At 40.5% G+C, this 25,101-nt stretch overlaps 1 protein-coding gene across 1 annotated transcript in view; it reads left to right on the plus strand.

Moving 5' to 3' along the window:
* The window catches only part of LOC124788262 (oxysterol-binding protein-related protein 1-like), a 421,041-nt gene that overhangs the window by 142,522 nt on the left and 253,418 nt on the right, over nt 1-25,101 (plus strand). The window contains exon 13 of the mRNA XM_047255469.1: nt 958-1,132. Within this exon, the coding sequence (XP_047111425.1) occupies nt 958-1,132 (175 nt within the window). The remainder of the gene's footprint in view (nt 1-957; nt 1,133-25,101) is intronic.

Here is a 25,101-nt window from a genome sequence, read left to right on the forward strand (position 1 = left end):
TGGAACACTGTCAATTTTAATATTTACTCTATAACTTGTTGCATATGGATACCCATCCTTCACCACTCAGCACCATTTCCTCAGAACTGATGCTAATAGCTCCTTCAGTACTTACTATGATCAGCACTTACTATGATTACACAGTTACCTTGACATGAACTTTTGTTTTTGTCCTGTCATCATTCCCTTTCCACAATCCAACAACATCTGTTCTCTTCCTGCTTTGACTTTAGATTTTCCCAGTCACCCACTTTCTGTTTTTTCTTTTCATGTGCCTAATCTACTTTTTATTTTGTTCTTACTTTCTGACTATTTGCTTTATTTTCATGGTCCTTCTTTTCCACTTACTCCCTGCCCATCCTTGTTTTCTAGACATATTCAGCCATGATTGACTTGTGTACTTGTATTCTTATCTCTCAGCCTTAATTTGCCATCTCTCCTAACCACTCCAGGTATGGCATTTTGCCAACTTCTCCTCCCTCATCTATCCTCTCTCTGTACTCTTCTCTACCTATTCCACCTTAACTAGTACCTCAACTTTCATATCTGTACTTGATAGTGCTGTAGTACTTGTAGCTGTTCATAATTGTTCTGTGTTACACTGTTTTTCTCTTCTTTTTTTTATAATGGAAAAGAGATAAGGAGAAATGTGTTAAGTACTGGTCAGAAAATGAAACTGAGGATAATCATTAACATATTGGGTGGTATTAGTAGTATTTCAGTAATCAGGTCTGCTAGTGCTTCCCTTTACCCAGATAAATATAGGCACTGTTCTATTGGTAAAATTGATTTAGTTTTAACCTGAATGCACAGAGGTTCCATCAAATTCCTAAAGTCTAACAGAATTTGAAATACACAAGAACGATATTAACTTTTCCCTTAACATTGAAACTAAAATAATACAGTTTTATATTAGAATGAAGAAATCCCTCATGTTTTCCGTAATTTGTTCCATAGATTCAGATAGTGATACTATCGTGACGGCAGCATCACCTACCTCTGATAGTGACACGCTTGTGAGCTTTCCTTCACCTGCTTCCTCCTGTGCCACTTTGGTTTCGGCAGGGGGGCATGCTTACCATTGTGCTAGAGATCTTCCATATGACACTGTGGAGAAGAAAACTGTTAGTAGGTAAGTGAGACATTTCATTTACATTCGTAATATTACGCATGATGGGATGCATAAAATCATTAAGTAAGAAGCCAGTTGTTTGAAGCCTGTTTCCAGTCCAGGTAAGTAAAGTCAGTAATAAGGCTGTTGATAATCTGAACCAGTAACTCTGAGAAATGGCAAGGTAGGACTAATATTCATGGATGGAAATCTTGGGCCAATTGTTGTTTTAGATTGTGTGTGGTTTCCCTAAATCACTTTAGTCTAGTCTCGGAATTTTTCCTTCAGGTAGGCCTTTGCTGTTGCCGTTTTCACAGTAATTGCCAAAAACTGTACTCATTGCTTATATCCTGTGTTAACTGGGAGTTCAAACATTCACAATTTTTAAAGGTAACTGTAAAAAACTATGGACCAAAGAACTTTTTGCTCTTTATGAGAAGGTACATAAGTCAGGGGTAAAACAAAGTATTGACTGCGATATTTTGGTAGGGATTTAAGGAAGATTAAGAATGTCAACATGTGTGGTGAGATGATTCTAGTATTATCATTAGGAGTACCTGTAAGTGCACCATGATAGAAATTAGAATCCTAGTGCTATCCAAAACTGAATACTCATTCATGATCCCTGCATCATTATTATGATATAAATTAGTATCCTAGCACCATCCAAAATCGAATAATCATTATTGATCCAACATCATCATTACACCAATTGTCATCCTTTCGAATTTCAAAGTTACACCATGGTTCTCACCCACAGATTAAAACTGTCATTCATATCACCAATCTGTTCACAGATACTGAAAGATGCATGCCATCATAGGTTGTGTTGTTCAAACCTAGCTTGTCCCTGAGTAGGGATTTAAATCTTTCATTTATTCTGCTGAAGCTCTGTCTTTCCTTTCATGCTTATTTATTTATTTATTTCATGTTCAGTAAAATTCAAGTTTTTTTTGTACCTTGACTGCACATCTTGCTCTTATTTAACCTTTCAAAAGCCATCTCATTGTTGGCTATCCTGAGAATGTTCTTTTTGCTGCACTTTTTATTGTAGTTTGTATCATGTACTGGGAAGACAGCCTGTACATGTCCTGATCACTATTTGTTGCAGCCTAAGAATTTGGAGGTTTCTCAATATGAATGTAACCAAATGTTAATTAAACTTAGAGCTTCTTAGCAAGCTGTCATACTACAGAAAATTAAAACACTTGATGGTTGGATAGTCATAATGATCCTACTTTTTAAAAATATTTTGTGTCTGTTTACTTCTCTCTCTCTTCGTGCTTGTCAGCCCTTTCATGATGGATATGGTAAGACTTTCAAGCTCTCCCTGAATTTTATGAAAAGAAGGAATTGGTTTTTGTTCTGAGAAACTTTAGACATGGGTCTTGTCCCCTACATTAGCCAGACTTACTATTAAAGCAAATTCTTCTTAATAACTCTATGTTCCTGCCCCTTCTCTCATTTTATGGTACGTATTTGTTTGTTTGTAAAAATACAAAGAATATTGAATTCACAATATCAGATTAACAGTGGTCATTTGCTCCACTGGCAACTGAATAGAATATAGCAGTTTTATTGTAGTTATTTCCTCCTTCACTCTTTAAGGTGTTCCTCGACTTATTTGATTTCCTTGAAGGTCCTCTTTCACAACAGAACTTACAGAACATGATTAATTAATTAATTCCTATGCAAGATTTAGTAAACTGGGTAACAGGTCATAATTTTTAACATGTTATTTCAGTAAAATAACAACACACTGCAGTAGCTCCTGATTGATACCAGGTAACCTGGGGCAACACAGTTGCCTTCATTTGCCTAGAGTCTTCCTGAAAGTATTTTGTCACAGTTTGATATTCCTGCAATGATACACTGTATAATTGTAGATACAGGCTGCCTGCATGGTGAACAAACAGAAGTGTATGATAGGGCAGTTGGTTCCTGTACCATTCACCATTGAGACATTACAGGCTGAGGCAAAAGAGAGGTGGAGATTTCATTCTGTATTGATGTCTCCCACAAAAGAATAAATTTACCTCCTTCCTGAACAGTACCCTATTCTATACTGTTCCTTTTCTCGTGATATGGGTTTCATTTAACTTTTCTTCCACTTGGCTACATTACTAGTGAATATACTGTACTAATAAAATGTTACTGCGTACAAATGAAAGTCCATTGTCACAAAAATAAATACGCTTTGAGCTGTGCTGTTGCTGAATGTATGTGGCAGCTGGATTTCTCTCTTGACCCTTGGAACCAAGCAGCAGTCAATGCATAGGTGTCACAGTGTATCACTGGTCAAGATGAAATTCAAACAGACTGCTTCAGTGCAGAAAACGATGTGTGTGATGTTCTGGAACAGGAAGGACATTCTGCTCATTGACTTCCTGCCCCGAGTGAACAAGAGGTTTGGAATGCTTACCGCAGGTGTTGTGCTGTTCCATGACAATACTCGTCCCCATATAACATGGCGCACAGCAACTGTTTTGCAGAAGTTCAGCTGGGATCTGTCCCAACAATTTACATCTTTTCTTGCACCTCAAGAAATTCCTGTCCTCCGACCAGTGTTTTGACAACGATGAAGAGCTGCAGATGACTATTACATGCTGGTTTCATTCACAGGTAGCAGACTTCTACAACCCAGTAACACAAAAGTTGATACCCTGATATGACAAGTTACTCAATTCTTGTGGTGACTGTGTCAAAAAATAACTCAAACATTGCTGTACCTGTTGCCAGTAACTTTTTCGTGAAACTATGTTGCCTTTGTTTTTAAAAAATAGGAAAACTGACTTTTTGGATGTGTCTCATATGCAGAAGGGCTACATGTTGGATGACTTGCTTGTATCCTACTTGCATTCTAATGCAAGATAACAGTATAAAAATTCCAAATGAAATGTATAAAATTAAGGACTCTAAGAAAGTTAACTAGGTTTTGAAAATTGACAGTTATGGCATCACATTAGATTGGATCATGCTATTTGAAGAGGACTGATTTGATTTGCATATTTATACTGTATTTAATTTCATCAGTTAAGATCTAGAAAAAAGTTGCGTGTGTTCTGTACCTTATACTGAAAGCTCTTTTAAAGGCACATTCTGTTAAATCCTGCCTAGTCGTCGAATATGGGGTGTCTAGGAAACTTGCTTTCTTGGATCACTAGACAACATTTCAAGCAAATCATTTAAATGAGGTTTATTACAAAAAAGTAAATGACAGTACTTAACTTTGAGAATTACATAGATGTGTTGCAAAAGGGCGACAGACAAAATAAGCCAGCTTCTTCAGTATATAAAATTCTTAATACAAATGAAGTAATACAGTTGACGCTTCTATTCAGGCTGCTAGTCTTGAAGCTTCTCTTCAACTGGGCCATGACCAGTCAGGTGCGGCGCTTATGTCCTCTTCACGTAGAGGTCATTGCAGCGTTGTCATCCTGGAGAGGGGTTCTGTCAGTGTGCAATTGGCTGACATTGTCTCACAGCCCTCTCTGCTCTGTCGTTCCCAAATGCTGTGCTAGCCCTTGACTTTATGGTGTAACATTTTCAACTTAGAAGGGAGGCTTGAGAAACGAAACAGGATTAACATTTGTAAAAAGTTGAAAACTTTAGTGACAGTACATGTTGCAATGCGATATTATTACTGAATGGGAAAATGTAGTCTAATTATAACAAGAGCTAGTTAGGAATTGACTATGGGCTTGCTTTGTGACATGCACCTCAGATCTTCCCAAATATTCATCCTACATTTTACAGTTGCACTGTTTCACTTGCTCTCATTCACATTGAGCAGTTCTAGCTAGCTGCAACTCAATGACCAAGGCACTGATTGCTGTAAATCACTGTGGCATTCCGAAAATTTTTTTTAGATGTCACTGCCTAGTTACAGTCAGTTCTGTATGCTTTAGGAATGCAGTCTGGTTTAGTTTATAAACTGTGTATATTTAATGTGAAAAGATCGTAAGAGGATACATATAACAATAATGGAACTTCTTGGATGGAACAGTACTTCAAATAAGGGGAAGACAACCACTCACTTATAGTGGACAGATGTGTATAGAAACATTTAACAGAAAACAGTAGTTGCAGCAGCTTTTGAGATGATGTTATTTTTCTAATAAAATTACACACAACCATACAGATACCAAGACAAACATTATAGTGGTCATGGAGAAACTGATTATTGAGTATCAGTTACTGAGAGCAGTTGCCTAAGCAGAAGGAGGTGGGGAGGGAGTAACAGCATAGTGCACGACAGGTCTTTTGACAGATGATTTTGTGGCTGCACAACAAGATGAGTGGAGTTCAGAGGGTATAGCAAATAAGAGATATAAAAAAAGGAGAGGCCGTGGGATGGGAGGGAGGTGGAAGAGGGATGTGGAGGTGACAGGGAAGTGATACTGAAAGAGAAAGGGTTGGGGGGGGGGGGGGGGGCGAGGGGGGGGGGGAGAGAGAGAGAGAGAGAGAGAGAGAGAGAGAGAGAGAGAGAGAGAGAGAGAGAGAGAATGTCCACATGTGGGGCGGGGTGAAGAGGAGGAAGAATGATGGGAGAATGCTGTACATGATCTGAACAGGGAAGAAATGGTGTGGACAGTAAACAGAAGGGAAAAGGTAACATGAGGCAATAGGAAACAGTTTAGCAGAAGTTTAGGCCAGGGGAATTGTAGAGTGTGGGTTATGCTAGAGAGAGAATTCCAACATGTGTAGTCCAGAGAAACTTGTGCTGGAAATGAGTATCAAAACGACCCATATAAAGAAGCAGTCGTGGAAGTTATTTGTGTAATATTGCACAGCATGTTTCGCAACTGGATGTTCAAGTTTGTCATTTGCCACAGTTTGGCTGTGCCATTCATGTTAATAGACAGTTGGTTACTTATGCATATGCAAAGAGTTGTATATTAACTGCAGCATAATTCATATATGGCTGCTATCACATGTGGCCTCCTTTGCACTAGTTGGGCAATTCATGTTACTGGACTGCTGTAGGATGTGATGGATGGGTGTATGGCACAGGTCTTTCATGGGCCGACCATAAGGGAAAGATCTATGAGTTCAGGATTGGGAGTGGCATTTGGGATAGGAATGAGCAGGGATATTCTGTAGGTTGAGTGGATAATGGATCACTACTATGGGTGGTGTGGGTAGGATTTTAGGTAGGATGTCCATCATCTCAGGACATCAGTTCATGGATGAGCTGGATATGACACTGTCTGTCAGTATAGGCTCTGGTAAGATTACCGGTGTATTTTGATAACTCCTGCTTTCTGTGGTAGAAGTGATGTTAATGGTTGTTGAGGCTGTGGGGAAGAAACTTTTCAACATGGGACAGGTGACAGCTGTTATCGTGGAGATATTGTTGATGGTTGGTGTACATCATATGCGCACAGATGTCTCGTACATTCACATAGCACCATCCTAAGCAAACATTTATGGGCAAATATTTATGGGCTCTGTGGAGGACTCATTCCTGTCCACTTCACTGGGTCTTCTCATTTCAACAAGCCAACTTCATAGATGTCAATCTACATCTCTCAGATGGCTCCATAAATAAATCTGTTCATATCAAGTGCACCAGCCACCAACTGTATCTTCACTTTGACAGCTCTCATAACACAAATGACTTCAACTGCAGCTTCACTACTTGGACCATTTGGATACTCTTTTTCCAGCACTACACAAGTGGGAATTTTATCTCCAACACTGTCTGCACTACCACAGTCCCCCTGCCCTAAACCTCTGCTAAACTGTTTCCCTCTGCCTCACCTTATCTTTTCCCTTCCTTCTTGTGTTCACACCACTCCTTCCCAACTGGATCATGTACTGCCTTCGCCCGCCACTCTTCCTTCAGTTTCCCCTGCCCTGCATGCGGGCATTCTCTCTCTTTCTCTCCTCCTCTTCTCCTGTCCAAACCCTCACTTCCTCTCCCCCCTTTTCTACCCTCTCCCTTTCACGCACCCCACCCTGTCATTCTGTTCATCTCCACCTTCCTCTTCCACCTCATTTCCAGCTTAACTCTCTCCATTCTTTATGTCTCTTCTTTGTTCTACCCCCTGAACTCCTTTCATCTTTTTTGTGCGGCCACCAAATCATCTCTCGGAAGACCTGCCCTGCAGTATCCTATTGCACCCTCCTCCTGCACAGGCAACTGTGCTCAGTAATTGATAATAGATTATCAGTCTTGCTATGGGTACTGTAATGTTCATTTTTGTGTCTGTATGGTTGTTTGTGCTTATTGTAGGAACAGAGCAAGAGTTTTAAAGTGAGTGTATACTGTTTTCTGTTACATTTATCAATGCAACATGTATCATTCTGCTATAGCTAAGTTTTACTTTCCCTTATTTTACACATAAGTGAGTACATAATTTGTTTTGACCAGTTGTGCTGTGGCATTAGTGTACTGTTTTGTTATATTTGTGAAGTGTCCACATTTGAAAAGTTATTTTAATTTATATTGAAATCCTTTAATTTTCTGTTGTGAAACCACATAAATACGGCAAATATCAATGACAGTCATATTCATTCCTTCTCTGTTGTAGTCCTGTTTTTTGACTGATGTATTTCAAATTCTTAGGAACATTGTTCCAGGAAACAGTGATCTAATAATATTATAATTTATGTAGTAAGCAGTCGTGGTTGCTTATAAGCTGTAACTTTTTATTTGTGGATGACTGGTTTCAATCTACTACAGAGAGAGATCTGATGATGATCTCTATAGTAGATCGAAAGCAGTCATCCACAAATGAAAAGTAACAACTTACATGTGATGACGACTGTTTACTAAATAAATTATGATATGGTTTGTTCAATTTTCTTGGTGTTGCCTTTTCTAAGAACTCAGTGGCAAAGAAAAGTGTTGAAAAACTTTATATTTATGCTTTTCCCTTACACTTACTTGATGAAGTGTTTTGGCTTGGTAATGTCAGGTATTATCAACAAAGGAACTCTTGCCTTAGTTTCAACAAAAATATCTTTATGATTGCAAGATTCATTATTTAAAGGAGCTCATATGTCTTAAGAACATTGAGCAGTGTCTCTTTTGTCACGAACGTAAATCTTTGTAGCTGAATTACTGACAGATAAATAATCTAAATGCTTGGTGTACACTCTGTAGTTGGTCCTTGAATGTTACTTGTGTGAAAGCAGGTGTGTTTCTCTTTTCTGATGAAGGCTTTGCCCGAAAGGATTATGTGCAACAGTCTTTTTGTTGTGCCTGGCTTTTACTCAACCAGTATTGTTTTACTTATTTTATGATGGTCCTATTCCATCTGTTCCAAGTGTCTCCAGATGAGCATTAAAGCCAACTGGCTTTCTTTGTTAGCATCATATAAGACAGAAGTAGAGAAAATAGGATCCACTTATTCATTAGAAAATGCAAGGCTGTATATGGAAGAGGCAATGCCCATGCAATGTGATGAATTTGCAATTCTGCCCACATCTCCCACTGAAATTAGGAAAATAATAAATTCACTCAAAAGTAAAAGCTCGCATGGAATTGATGGCATTTCCAAGCAGGGCACTAAAAGCTTGTGCCCAACAGATAAGTAGGATCCTCGGTTGTATGCGTAGTAGCTCACTGAAATAGGGTATTTGTCCAGACAGACTGAAATATGCTATGGTTAAATCACTGCATAAAAAAGGGGATAGGTCTGCTGTGAACAACTACTACCCAATCTCAATTCTGACATATTTATCCAAAATTCTTGAAAAAGTAGTGTATTCAAGAGTAGCATCATTTAAAAATGAAGTACTAACAAAATCCCAATTTGGTTTTCAAAAAGGCATTTTCAACAGAAAATGTTATGTATGCTTTCACTGATTAAATATTAAATGCTCTGAATAACCAAACATCACACATTGGAATATTTTGTTATCTCTCAAAGGCTTTTGACTGTGTGAATCATGAAATCATTCTAGATTAGCTTAAGTATTGTGGTATGAGTGAGACAGTGCACAAATTGTTTAATTCATATTTAACTAGAAGAATGCAGAAGGTTGAAATTGACAGTACAGATAGTCTGCAAAAATCAGCAGAGTCCTCTAACAGGGCAGGTGTCTCACAGGGTCTTGGGTCCCTTATTGTTCTTAATATATGTAATAACTTGTCACTCTATATTCATGAAGAGGCAAAGCTTTTTTCTGATGATGCAAGTATTATAATCACATCCAACAAACAAGAATCAGCTGAGGAAATTGTAAATAATATCTTTGAGAAATTTATTTAGTGGTTCTCTGCAAATGGACCATCACTAAAGTTTGAGAAAGTACTGTACATGCAATTCTGTAAAGTAAATGGCATAACACCATTGATGAATATAATCTTTGAATGGAAGTCTGTTGCTAAAGCAGAATATTCAAAATGTCTGTGTGTGTGCATTGATGATAAATAGAATTGGAAGAATCACATTGATGATCTGCTGAGACTGTTAGGTTCAGCTTCTTATGCTATTGGGGCTATTGCAAATTTTGGTGATAAACATATCAGTAAATTAGCCTGCTATGCCTATTTTCATTCACTGCTTTCATATGGCATCATATTGTGGAGTAATTCATTATTAAGAGGAAAAGTATATATTGCACAAAAGCGTGTAATCAGAATAATGGCTGGAACCCACCCAAGATCACCTTCTAGACATTTATTTAAGGAACTCATAATATTCGCAGTACCTCTGCAGTACATACATTCACTTCTGAAAATTGTTATTACAACTCGTCCCAGTTCAAAAATAATAGCGAAGTGTATAGCTACAACAGTAGAACAAAGGATGATCTTCACTATTCTAGTTTAAATCTGACTTTGGCACAGAAAGGGGTGAATTATGCTGCCACAAAAATCTTTGATCATTTGACAAATAGCATTAAAAGTCTGACAGATAGCCAACCAACATTTAAAAACAAATTAAAATAGTTTCTGAATGACAACTCCTTCTACTCAATTGATAAACTTTTGGGCATGAAGTAATAACTCTGTGTGTGTGTGTGTGTGTGTGTGTGTGTGTGTGTGGGCACGCGCGCCCACACACACACACACACACACACACACACACACACACACACATAGGGAGCCCTACACTGAAGAGCCAAAGAAACTGGTACACCTGCCTAATATTGTGTATGGCCTCCACTAGCACGCAAAAGTGCTGTAACATGGCATGGCTTGGAATCAACTAATATCTGAAGTACTGATAGAGGGAACTGGCACCATGAATCCTGCAGGGCTGTCAATAAATCCATAAGAGTACGAGGGCGTGGAGATCTCTTGTGAACAGCATGTTGCAAGATGTCCCAGATAGGCTCAATAATGTTCATGTCTGGGGAGTTTTGGTGGCTAACGGAAGTGTTTAAACTCAGTAGACTGTTCCTGGAGCCACTGTGTAGCAATTCTGCATGTGTGGGGTGTCGCATTGTCCTACTAGAATTACTCAAGTGAGGCGTAAAGCTTTGCGTCGTGCAGTGATAAAGGGAACACAAGCGGGCCTTCAGCTCCAAAAGCCCTTATTGATGACGTTGAATGATTCTCTTCAGTCATCATTGGTCCCTTTCTTGTAGGATCTTCTTCTGACCACAGCAGTGTCAGAGTTTTGATGTTTTACTGGATTCCTGTTATCCACGGTACACTCATGAATTGGTCATATGAGAAAATCCCTACTCCATCACTACCTGAGAGACGCTGTGTCCCATCACTCATTCGCCGTCTGTAACACCATGTTCAAACTTATTTAAATCTTGGTAACCTGCCATTGTAGCAGCAGTGAACATCTAACAAAAGTGCCAGAGACTTGTTGTCTTATATAGGCATTGCTGACCACATCGCCATATTCTGCCTGTTTACATATTTCTGTATTTGAATACGCATGCCTGTACCAGTTTCTTTAGTGCTTCAGTGTCCCATGGATATAATGGAGTGCCTAGCAGAATATTAAAGTACTGGCTGCATATGTTAGCCCTGCATTTGTAATTTTTCCATTAAGAATGGTCAGTTTCTTGAACGATTAAAGTACTTAGTAGTAAAGCCACTCTATAAAAAGGGAGAAAGGGATAATGTAAACAATTTTAGATCTATTTCTATGCCATCAATGTCTGCTAAAATTATTGAAAAGGCAGTTTATCTAAAGATAATTATTTCACATAATTCGCTATCAAATGTACAGTTGAATTTTAGAACTGATTTAACAACTGAAAATGCTATATTCTCTTTTCTCTGTGAGGTACTCGTTGGATTAAACAAAGGTTTCGAAGCTAGACATCTTTTTTGATTTAACTAAGGCATTTGATTGTGTTGGTCACAAGATATTGCTCCAGAAGTTGGACCATTATGGAATACGGGGAGTAGCTCACATTTGGTTCACCTCTTACTTTAACAACAGACAGCAAAAGGTCATTGTTCACAGTGTTGAGAATGTCTATGACAGGGGATCTAAGTGGGGCACGGTCAAGTGGGGGTAGCCCTAGGGATCAGTGCTGGGGCCACTCCTTTTCCTTATTTATGTAAATGATATGCCCTCTATTATTACAGGTAATTTTAAAATATTTCTGTTTGCTGATGACACTAGCTTGGTAGTAAAGGATGTTGTGTGCAACATGGTTCTGTTTCAAGTAGTGCAGTTCATGACAAAGGTTCATGGCTTGTAGAAAATAAACTAATGCTAAATCACAGTAAGACCCAGTTTTTACAGTTTCTAACATACAATTCAACAAAACCCGACATTTTACTTTCACAGAATGGCCATATGATTAGTGAAACTGAACATTTCAAATTTCTAGGTGTTCAGATAGATAGTAAACTGTTGTGGGAAGCCCACGTTCAGGATCTTGTTCAAAGACTTAAGCTGCCATTTTTACTGTTTGAAAGATATCTGAAGTAAGTGATAGTTCAACACAAAAAGTTGTCTACTTTGATTATTTTCATTTGTGTATGGTATTATGATTTGGGGTAACCCCACCCATTCTCAAAGGATATTTTTGGCTCAGAAACGGCGGTTCGGGTAATAAGTGGTGTAAGTTTATGAACCTTTTGGTGATCCTTGTTCATTAGTCCGGGTATTTCGACATTGACCTCTCAATATACACACATCAAAAAGAAGTTTTGCATCACCTCAGTTCTGAGAGTTCCGGAACCTGTACAGAAAATTGCAATAGAGATCAATATAAGTATCATTTCCGCCCATTTTATTGCTCATAGAAACCACACATTGCATGTTGTACCACCATACAGCAAGACCTTCAGAGGTGGTGGTCCAGACTGCTGTACACACCGTACCTGTAAAACCCAGTAGCACGTCTTCTTGCATTGATGAATACTTGTATGTGTTGTGGCATACTATCCACAAGTTCATCAAAGTACTGTTGGTTCAGATTGTCCCACTCCTCACTGATGATTTGTTGTAGATCCTTCAGAGTGGTTGGTGGGTCACGTCGTCCTTAAACAGCCCTTTTCAATCCATCCCAGGCATGTTTGATAGGGTTCATGTCTGGAGAACATGCTGGTCACTCTAGTTGAGGGATGTCATTATCCTGAAGGAAGTCGTTCACAAGATGTGCATGATGTGGGTGCGAATTGTTGTCCATGAAGATGAATGTCTTGCCAATATGCTGCCGATATGGTTGCACTATCAATCAGAAGGCGGCAGTTACGTATCGTACAGCTGTTACGGCACCTTCCATGACCAACCACCAGCATCGTACGTCGGCCCCACGTAATGCCACCCCAAAACATCAGGAAACCCCCACCTTGCTGCACTCACTGGACAGTGTGTCTAAGGCGTTCAGCCTGACTGGGTTGCCTACAAACACATCTCCGATGATTCTCTGGTTGAAGGTATATGCGACATTCATTGGTGGAGAGATCGTGATGCCAATCGTGAGTGGTCCATTCAGCATGGTGTAGGACCCATCTGTACTGCACTGCTTGGTGTCGTGGTTGCAAAGATGTACCTCACCATGGACGTCAGGAGTGAAGTTGCACATCATGCAGCCTATTGCACACAGTTTGAGTTATAACACGACGTCCTATGGCTGCACAAAAAGCATTATTCAACATGGTGGCATTGCTGTCAGGGTTCCTCTGAGCCATAATCTGTAGGTAGCGGTCATCCACTGCAGCAGTAGCCTAGGGCAGCCTGAGTGAGGCATGTCACCGACAGTTCCTGTCTCTCTGTATCTCCTTCATGTCCGAGCAACATCACTTTGGTTCCCTCTGAGATGCCTGGACACTTCCCTTGTTGAGAGCCCTTCCTGGCACAAAGTAACAATGCAGATGCAATTGAACTGCGGTATTGACTGTCTAGGCATGGTTGAACTACAGACAAGATGAGCCGTGTACCTCCTTCCTGATGGAATGACAGAAAGTGGTCGGCTGTCGGACCCTCTCCCCTTAATAGGTGCTGCTCCTGCATGGTTGTTTACATATTTGGGTGGGTGTAGTGTCCTCTCTAAACAGTCAATATACACAGTCAATGTCTTATCGTCAGGAGTTCTGGTAACCGGGGTGATGCAAAACCTTTTTTTTCATGTGTGTGTATATATTCTTTACTGTTGTTTCTTGTTAATGATATCAGCTTATTCCCAAGAATTGGCTGCTTTTACTCAGTTAATACTAGACAGAAATCCAATCTGCATGTGTATTGCACTTCCTTGACTCTTGTGCAGAAAGGTGTGCAGCGTACTGATGTTTTGAAAATACCTTTGTGGCTCAAGAAGTACATTACAATGAACTACCACAAGAATTCAAAAGTCTTAGCAGTAATCCACATGACTCCAAATCAAAACTGAAGAGTTTCCTCATGGATCACTCCTTCTATTCTGTTGAGGAGTTCCTTGAAAAATTAAGCTGATTCCTGTGTTATATTGTTGATTGCGTTTAAGTAAACTTATGGCTTGTCTCTCTTTGACTTCATAAACATTTATTTTATCTGTTATTACTTTTATGTTGTAATTTCATGTACTGATATGTTCCATGACTTTGGAGATTTGCTCTTCAATTTGGTCATGTGGAACTAGATGTGTATAATAAATAAATAAAATATATATAGTGTAGAGAAAACTTATGTTAAACTGATATGTTCCACGTCATTACAAAATATTGTATACTTGATCTATGGAACAGGTATTAATGTCATTTAATGTACTTCTTGAGCCACAAAAGTATTTTCTAAACATCTTGATCTGTGGCAGCTCAACCTCTGCCCACAATCCATGTACATTGGATGTAGCTAATTCCAGTCAGTGAGCATCTTAGTTGACAATCCTAGTTGTGCTTAATAGATTAGTGATCAGGTAACCTGGATAGCTGGTCAAGCATCCACGTGTGTGTGGAATATTCCTCAAAGCATTCTGACACAATTCTGAAGTGTTGTGGTGCACTGTTATGTTGTAAAGCAAAGGATGCATATATGACACTACAGGTGAACAAACTGCTGCACACAAATGGGAAGTAGTGTTTGTTCATGAGAGACAATGATAGACATATCACAGCCCCATTTCATCACAAATGAACATCCCCCACATGAGAATACCTGTGCCACCTGTCTGAATGGTGTTGTTCTGGCAAGCACATTGCGTTGCTTCCTGCAGTTTTTTAAATAGATTGGTGCGTAAGTTGGTAGTGTTTTTCCATGAGTTTAATAAACATGACAGATACATTTAACAGAGACTTTAGTCATCGATAATATATTCTCCTTCACTATTTACAACATTCCTCCAGAGCTAGGGTAACTTTTTGGTTTCATGGCTATAGAAATCATCTCGTTTTGAGATAAAAACCGCATAGAGCCATGTTTGAAGTGCATTTTCATCTGGAAAGGAAGTTACTTGAAGGCTGTTAAGTAGAGAGTGGAAAGGTGAAAATCTGAGGGTGCAAGATTGGATGAGTAAGGAGGGTGAAGTTTGACTTCCTAACCAAAAGCGCGTATAGTGTTTTTTGTCAGTGTAGCAGAATGCAGGTGGGTATTATTGCCGAGTGGCGTAACTTTTCTTAGTCTTTCTGCTCATTGTTCTTGGACTGCATCTACAAGACATCTCGGTTGTTGACAGTAAGTGTCAGCAGTCTTGGTTATACTTCAGAGAAGCAATTTGTAGTACACCACACCATCGCTGTTCCACCATATGCGTAACATTATCTTTTGTGGATGCATGCAGGTCTTTGTACTGGGAGCTGCTGCTTTGTTTGGATTCAGCCATTTGTTTCTTTTTCTTATGTTATCATTGTTGTTGCGGTCTTACAGACAACATTTCTTGTCATCAGTAACAATACAGAATAGAAATGAATGATGTTGTTCATGAGACAGTTGATGACAAGCAAGTAGCGGTCATGTATGGCCGCCCACTGATTTTAATGATTTTGGCTAAGAGGATGCGGTACCCATAGACCCGAGTTTTGAAACTTCTACATTGCATGCAGATCTTGAATGATTGTGGAATGATCACAGTTCATCACATTTGCCATTTCTCAAATATACTGATGTGGATCTTTGTGGGTTCATGTGTTGAAATGATCTTCATCAAACCTCGAAGGTCTTCCTGAATGTGGAGAGTCACTAATGTCAAAACAACCCTCCTTAAAATGAGAAAACCATTTTCTTGCCTTGCTCCATTCAGTGGCATTATACCCATACATGGTGCAAATGTTTCTGGCCCCCTCCACTGCTGTCACTCCTCTATTGAAATCAACCAGAAGAATATGGCAGAAATGTTTGGAATCCTCTACCTGGCACTCCACTTTCTAGCATTCACGGCTCCACCAACTATCTCCAAATGATGGTCTTTTCTGTGGTTCGAGCATCCAATGACAGCAAGTAGAGGTATACATGTGCATTGGTGAGTGATGTAGCCCGTATTGAGAAGGCGATTCTGTATGGTACAGCTGCTCTGCAGTAGCAGCAGTAGTGGTAGTTGTCATCCCACATTGAATTGGCAAGTGATTTGCTGCTATTACAATCCACAATTCTTGCACACTGGAGCAATTATTCTTGAATTCTCAGTACAACTGTGACAAGGAAGCATGTGAAAAGCCTGTTCCTGCATAGTCTTTGATATGGATTTTTGTAACCACCTCAGTAATAAAAGATGGTGGAGGCATCAGCTTCTAGAACATCAGGGAGAGAAGTAAAAGCTTTATATTTCTTTCTTTATTTTTCTTTTTCTTTTGCAGCTTAGTATATTTTGCTTTCCAGTTTGTGTGATATTGATTTACAAGTGACATGGCTCCATCTTTGAGCATGTGATAATCAGTGGAAATCTACAGCATATATCACCTGATGGCATGGGGACACAGTTAATTCATTCAAGTTTCAATTGCACTGACAAAAAAAAGGCAACGCCAAAATATAATTATTGTAGAGTAATGAAATTTTGGAAATACATTTGTCTAGGTAACATATTTAACTGATTAACATTGCATGATGACAGGTTAATATAAGTGTGAGATAAGCCTTTACAAGAAATGGTGGTACGTTAATGACTGGTGTAACTGCGAAAATATTGAATGAAAGCATGCAAACATGCATGCATTGAGTTGCACTGGTGCCAGATGTTAGTTTGTGGGATGGAGTTCCATGCCTGTTGCATGTCATCAGTCAATAAAGGGACAGTCAATGTAGTTTGTGGATGGCACTGGAGTTTGTCAGATGATGTCCCATGTGTGCTCGATTGCAGACAGGTCCGATGTTCCAGCAGGCTAAGGCAACATGTCGACACTCTCTAATGCATGTTGGGTTACAACAGTGATATGTGAGCAAGTGTTATCCTGTTGGAAAACATTCCCTGGAATGCTGTTCATGAACAGCAGCGCAACAGGTTAAATCACCAGACTGACGTACAGATTTGTGGGCAGGGTGTATGGGATAACCATGAAAGTGCTCCTGTTTTCAAAGAAAATTGCACCCCAGACCATAACTCTAGATGTAGGCTCAGTATATCTAGCATTTAGGCAGGATGGTTGCAGGCCCTGAACTGGCCTCCTACTAACAAACATATGGCCATCACTGGCACTGAGACAGAACTAGCTGTTATCAGAAACACAGCAGACCTCAACCCTTCCATCCACTGAGCTCTTGGTTGAAAACAACTGAAGTCACAAATGGTGGTGATTTGGGGACAGTGTAAAGCACACCACGGAGTGTCTGGCTTGGAGCTATCCTTGAGGTAACCAATTTCTAACAGTTTGTTGTCACTGTGGTACCAACTGCTGCTCAAATTGCTGCTGCAGCGACAGTACAATGTTACAGAGCTGTATGCTGAGCACGATGGTCGCACCTCTTAGTAGTGCCCTGTGGTCGTCCGGAGTCTGATCATCTTCCAACCGTACGTTCTTGTGATCGCTGCTGCCAGCAGTTGTGTACTATGGCTATGTTGCTGCCAAGTTTTACTGCAATATCACAAATGGAATATCAAGCTTCTCATAGCCGTATTACACAACCTCCTTCAAACTCAGCGTGGTGTCTTCGTCACTTTAAAGGCATTCTTGACTAACGTCAGCTCACCACATCCAATCTCAAAGGTAACTAACACTCGCGACCATTACAGCATATATAGTGGCATTAATATTGCCACCCTTATGCGACTGGTGTGAAATTTGAAGAGACATCATGTTTCAGATGTAGAAACACATCTACCAACTTTCGTTTATGTCGCACAACTCCTCCATGGTGTTTTGAGTTTTTATTCTTCAGTTCACATAGTATACATTTATTATTACTTGTTGATACAGTGATGAATGAGCAGTTTACTCATGTTATCAGCTGGTATGTGTTGTGAATTTATATCAGTTCCTACATCCTTTTGCCTGAAGGTGAAGGTGTAACTAATTGGCCCTGAAATCAGTGGTATACAAACTGGTAAATAATAAATAGAGGTGAATAGGTAAGGAGAAAAAAAAATTCTTCATAAAAATCTGATATGAATACTCCCATACGATGTCCACTCACAATATGGCTACATTCGAATTCACTTATATTGTTTGTCTTGTTCTTCTTTAGGTCAACTGCTGCCAATGGGCACTGCAAGATCTGATGATAATGTCCCAGGCGTGTTATTTGCCAAACTATAAAACTGGCGGACGCACCAGCTATGTCTAATTAAGTTGCTTATTAATGTATAGTGTTGTTTGACTATAATGAAGAGAGTGTAGGGACGTGATGGAAATAGTGAAACCTGGTGCCAGCACATGATCTGCTGGTAAGGAGTTGCAGCAAAGGATCTTTGCATTAGACACTGGGACATATTGGGAAATTAACCCAGGATCTTTGTGCACGGTATAGTGTTTAGGAATGTACGCGAGCAGCTTGTTGGGTTAAAAGTTCTTCCACAAAAACCACGCAAACAGGCTTTGTAAAGATGTAGTGGCAGCTGACTAGCGCGCCTTTATAACCTTGAATGAGGCGGAGGGGTGGGGGTTCGGCAATACGGTAACTTCCTTATATACAGACGAAACATTATAACATCACTTTAAATCGTAAATGACGTCTCATTTGAGTTATGAGATATTGTATTGTCGGATGTTAAGTTGATGGTACACTTCCGAAAGGCGCTCATTCGCTGCCGATTAATGATGCAGAGATTGACATATCGGTACGCTTGTGTTGGGTGTATGATTTTCTGTAACAGCAAGTTTGCTACAAGCGGCAATAAGTGCGCAGGCGTGCAGGCGGTGTGTAACGTCGAAAGAGATTTGCGGTTGGAAAGGCGAGGTTATTAGATTTCGACAGACGCGGACCCACGTTTTCGGGGTCAAGGTCGCGAAAGCTGAGACGAGAGTGCTTCAGATCTAGAGAGCTTGGTTTTGAAGCCGAGCGACATTGTCGGTGCGTCGGCGAGTTAAGGTCGCTTCACACTTGACGAACGGAACGAAATTTCAAAACTTTCCACAGTGCATTTCAAACAGCGGCATTCACACAGGCCGTCAACTGGACGGGACGGAACGTCAGGGTCGTGGTTTCTCGGGAAGAAAGTTTTGACATTGAGGGTGGTGGGATGAACGGTGTATTCTGCTAAAATCCGTACAGTTTGCATAATACTCTGTACTGACATCGGAATTGAGTCTTATTTTAACTGCACTCACGCATGTCTATCGTACTTTTGTCCCTTCTTAGTATTTATAATTTTGCTTTGTTTTTGTGACAGATCGCAAATTTCTGTGACGCCTTGCATACTTTTTACGTTGAGTACTCTTGTTCAAGAGTCCTGGTATCGGAAAGCTAAAAATGATTTAGGTTCTACAAAAACTGAACAGATCTGACGCCTACACCCTGTATAAAGAAGAAAATACACTGAGGTGAAAAAATCGTGGGATAGCGATATGCACATATACAGCCGCGTACACATGATATGAAAGGGCAGTGCATTGACGGAGCTGTCGTTTGTACTCAAGTGATTCATGTTTCCATAGTGATTTTGGTCGCACGACCGGAATTGACTGATTACGAATGCAGAATGGTAGCTAGAACTAGACGCCTGGAATATTCCGTTTCAGAAATCTTTAGACAATTCAGTATTCCGAGGTCCACAGTGTCAAGAGTGTGCCGAGAATACAAAATTTCAGGCATTACCTCTCACCACAAACAACGCAGTGGCCGACGCGTTCACTTAACGATCAAAAGCAACGGCTTTTGCATACAGTTGGTAGTTTTAACAGACAAGCAATTCTGCGTGGGATAACCGCAGAAATCAGTGTGGAACGTACGACGTTAATGGGCTATACAAGGGCGATGTACTTGAGAACAATATTATGAAAATGGAAGAGAATGTAGATGAAGATGGAATTGGAGATACGATACTGCGTGAAGAGTTTGACAGAGCACTGAAAGACCTGAGTCGAAACAAGGCCCCGGGAGTAGACAAAATTCCATTAGAACCACTGACGGCCCTGGGAGAGCCAGTCCTGACAAAACTCTACCATCTGGTGAGTAAGATGTATGAGACAGGCGAAATATCCTCAGACTTTAATAAGAATATAATAATTCCAATCCCAAAGAAAGCAGGTGCTGACAGATGCGAAAATTACCGAACAATCAGTTTAATAAGTCACGGATGCAAAATACTAACACGAATTCTTTACAGACGAATGGAAAAACTGGTAGAAGCCGACTTCGGGGACGATCAGTTTGGATTCTGTAGAAATATTGGAACACGTGAGGCAATGTTGACCCTACAACTTATCTTAGAAAATAGATTAAGTAAAGGCAAACCTACGCTTTTAGCATTTGTAGACTTAGAGAAAGCTTTTGACAATGTTGACTGGAATACTCTCTTTCAGGGGTAAAGTACAGGGAGCGAAAGGCTATTTACAATTTGTACAGAACCCAGATGGCAGTTATAAAAGTTGAGGGACATGAAAGGGAAGCAGTGGTTCGGAAGGGAGTGAGACAGGGTTGTAGCCTCTCCCCAATGTTAGTCAATCTGTATATTGAGCAAGCAATGAAGGAAACAAAAGAAAAATTCGGAGTAGGTATTAAAATCCATGGAGAAGAAATAAAAACTTTGAGGTTCGCCGATGAAATTGTAATTCTGTCAGAGACAGCAAAGGACCTGGAAGAGCAGCCGAACGGAATGGACAGTGTCTTGAAAGGAGGATACAAGATGAACATCAACAACAGCAAAACGAGGATAATGGAATGTAGTCGAATTAAGTTGGGTGATGCTGAGGGAACTAGATTATGAAATGAGACACTTAAAGTAGTAAAGGAGTTTTGCTATTTGGGGAGCAAAATAACTGATGATGGTCGAAGTAGAGAGGATATAAAATGTAGACTGGCATTGGCAAGGAAAACGTTTCTGAAGAAGAGAAATTTGTTAACATCGAGTATAGATTTAAGTGTCAGTAAGTCGTTTCTGATAGTATTTGTATGGAGTGTAGCCATGTATGGAAGTGAAACATGGACGATAACTAGTTTGGACAAGAAGAGAATAGAAGCTTTCGAAATGTGGTGCTACAGAAGAATGCTGAAGTTTAGATGGGTAGATCATATAACAAATGAGGAGGTATTGAATAGGATTGTGGAGAAGAGAAGTTTGTGGCACAACTTGACTAGGAGGAGGAATCGGTTGGTAGGACATGTTCTGAGGCATGAAGGGATCACCAATTTAGTATTGGAGGGCAGCGTGGAGGGTAAAAATCGTAGAGGGAGACCAAGAGATGAATTCACTGAACAGGTTCAGAAGGATGTAGGTTGCAGTAGGTACTGGGAGATGTAGAAGCTTGCACAGGATAGAGTAGCATGGAGAGCTGCATCAAACCAGTCTCTGGACTGAAGACCACAACAACAACAATGGGCTACGGCGACAGACGAGGGTAAGAACTGATGCTAGGGTTCGAGTGTGGCTCAGACTCCACGAAGGCATGGGCGAAAGCTGTCAACACGGCACTGTGCAAACTGTTGGTGGCTCCCTAATGGAATGGACTGGTTTCTTTGGCCAACTGAAACGAGCATTGAATGGAAATGGCTGAGCCGTGTTTACATGGAGTGGGCTGGTTCCTTTAGCCAACTGAAACAATCATTGACTGGAAATGGTTATGTTCGACTACTTGGGAACCATTTGCAGCCAAAGAACAATTGAACTTTTAATGGATGACAATGCGCATGTCACCGGGCCACAAATGTTCGTGTTTGCCTTGAGGAACTTTCTGGACACTTCGAGCGAATGATTTGACCACTCAGGTCGCCCGACATCAGTCGCATCGAACATTTATAGGACATAATCGAGGGTTCAGGTCGTGCCCAAAATCTTGCAGTGGCAACACCTTCACAATTAAAGATGGCTACAGAGGCAGCGTGGCTCATTATTTCTCCAGGGCACTTCCAACGACTTCTTGAATCCATGCTTCGTCGCGTTGCTGCACTATGCCGGCCAAAAGCAGGCCCGACGCGATATTGAGAGGTATGCCGTGACTTTTGTCACAGCAGTGTAAATCGATGAAGCAATTTTCTTTGAACAACCTTTTGTTAAGTGAAAAGGTCAGCTCGGTTCAAGGAGAAAAATAAAGTTACTTCCGTACATTAACTGCTACGTAGGGCGGGAGGAGGGGGGGAGGGGGACACACAATGGATCCGGCAAACAGGTTACATGTGGTCATGTATGTTTAATAACGAGGAAAATTATAACAACAAAGTTATTTTTTCAGCAAAAGGTTGCGCGTCAGTTGTTTGCATAGTGGTGCAGGACAGTTCTCAGTTGTTCAGTTACTGTTGCGAATGTTCGTTCCCCATGCAGCTTGAAACGCCATATCTACGTGCAGCAATCGCACCTGGATATCTGATGATGGGTATATTCCGAAAGGCACCGTATTAGCAATAAAGTCATTCCTTGTCTGATGTCTGACTTTTCCGCCTGCGACCCGGTCAGCCTAAATATAGAACTACTAATCGTAATAAAGGTCGATTGCCCCCTACATGACATTGACACCTTTCTATTACTCTCGAGGATGTTTTAATTTTAAGTTTTAAGCCGGATAACAAGTGATAAAAGAAACAAGCTTTCATGGGATATAACGTCCGACCCGATAGCTGAGTGGTCAGCGTGACAGATTGCCGTCGTACGGGCCCGGGTTCGATTCCTGGCTGGGTCTGGGATTTTCTCCGCTCAGGGACTTGGTGTTGTGTTGTCTTCATCATCATTTCATCCTCATCCGGCACGCAGGTCGCCCAATGTGGCGTCGAATGTAATAAGACCTGCACCAAGGCGGGCCGGACTTGCCCCGTAAGGGGCCTCCCGGCCAATGACGCCAAACGCTCATTTCCATTTCATGGGATATAATTACAAAATAAATTTTCACATTTTTTCCTTTATTTCGCAAATTTCATAACTCTAAGTCACCCGGAAGTACCGTACAGGTTTTAATGAGTGAGTTTACGTGTATCAAATATGTGACATAAATGGTCGTATCTTTTTGATAGTATTGACTTAGAAGCTTCAATTTTATATACCTCCAACGACCGTAGACCTTAGCATGTGACATAAATTTCAACATTTTACTTCTACCCATTCCTGAGAAAAAGAGCTCTTGACAGTCGGACAGACAGACAGACGACAACAAGGTAATCATATACGGGTTCCGTTCTTACCGATTTAGGGACGGAACCCTAAAAATAGGAAAAAACCATCACTTGACAACACCGCTTCGGCAGGTAATTGAGGGAAGCAAGATTTCATTTTGAAAGAAGCAGCTACCATTTCAACACAATGCAAAGTCCGCAGCTCGCGGTGTGGATGTTAGTGGCTTTGCCTCTAGATCGTGGGGTCCCGGGTTCGATTCCGAGCTGGGTCGGAGATTTTCTTCGCTCGGAGGTTAGGTGTGCATTGTTCTAACCACTTTATTTCATCTTCATTGACGCACGAGCCACCTAAGCGTCAAATTGAAAAACTTTCACCAGGCGGCCGAATATCCCCAGACGAGGTGGGGTCAATAGTGCTATACGATCATTTGATTTCATACCACCTAAAAGAGATAGAGCATTTAACATGTGTTGTTGCATGTAAACTGCGTGACTTGCGTTATAAATTACTACCACGTTCCACTTATGGCGCCCGGTGACTTTTTTTTAAATTCTTAAGCCTGAAGAAAAGGTTTACCGTTTAATTCTTGTAAATATCTGCTCGGATGAGGTCATCGTCGAGACGGACGACACATCGTATGTGGAAATTGATGCTGAATTTACTATAACAATAAGCTTAATTCATTCTCAGTGACACAGTTTACTTCGCGTATTTTCGTTCAATTCTGTTTAGTTGTGCCGTATTTTGGAATAACTCTGCGCACCCACAAAGAATGTTTCTGGCACGAGAAAGGGCTTTCAGTGCGATTCTCAGTTTCCGTTCATCAGTTTCATATAACTGTTATCAAGTGCCTCGGAATTCTATCTTCAGTCTCTGTACACACACTAGCTCATGGGATTTATGATAAATAACATGGATTAATTGAAAAATACGTAGGGAATCCAACGGCACCATCGTGGCTTTGCTTTGGAATTATTTCCACTCTCTTAACCAACTCGCTTGTTTCATGCTCAGATTTAAGTTAGCACCCTTGATCATTGTTGCGTCCCGTCCAGGAGCTGCCACTCGTACTCAGATGATTCAGGTATAAAGGTCTCCGACGCGATTTTGGCTGCACAACTGGAATGAACAGACTTTGAGCGCGGAATGGGAGTTGGAGCTAGCCGCATGGGAGATTCAGTTTCGGAAATCGTTAGGGAATTCAATATTCCAAGATCTACAGTATCAAGAATGTGCCGAGAATGCTAAATTTCAGGCATTACTTCTCACGACAGACAACGTAGTGGCCCCGACGGCCTTCGCTTAACGACCGAGAGCGAAGAAGGCGTTTGTGGTGGGTTGTCAGTGTGAACAGACAAGCAACACCGCGTGAAATAACCACAGAAATCAATGTCAGGCATACGATGAACGTATCGTTAGGACAGTGTGGCGAAATTTGACGTTAATGGACTGTAGTAGAAGACGGCCGACGCGAGTGCCCAAAATGACATCGCCTGCGGCGACTGTTTAGGGCTCGTGACATATCGGTTGGACCCTATACGGCTGGAAATTCGTGGCCTGGTCAGGTGAGTCCTGATTTCAGTTGGCAGCAGTTGCTGCATCTTTTCTTCACAAGTAAGTGTACACTAGAGATTTAACTTCGAGTTTGATCGTCTTTAAATACGCTGTGGTTAAGAGAAAAATAAGAGACACCACATTTCTTTATACGTACTCATACAGTCGTTAAGCTGGCGAAACACAACCTTAAAAATTTCTCATATTTCTGAATGAATTCCGTTGAAAAGATAACAGATGTAAAAAAAAACTTTAAATAAGTTCTATGCTTTTTAATGTATGTTAGAACAGTACACCCATATTTACTGGAAAAGTCATTTTTTTCGAAACCCACTTCCCCCATATTTTGTTTTTCATTTCGATATTTGACTAATAGAAAAACGTACAACATCTTTAATATCTTATATAGTCATATACATATGATAAAATGATATTTCGAAGGCACATTTGTT

The sequence above is a fragment of the Schistocerca piceifrons genome, chromosome 1 (assembly GCF_021461385.2).
Source record: "Schistocerca piceifrons isolate TAMUIC-IGC-003096 chromosome 1, iqSchPice1.1, whole genome shotgun sequence".
Taxonomy (NCBI): Eukaryota; Metazoa; Arthropoda; class Insecta; order Orthoptera; family Acrididae; genus Schistocerca; species Schistocerca piceifrons.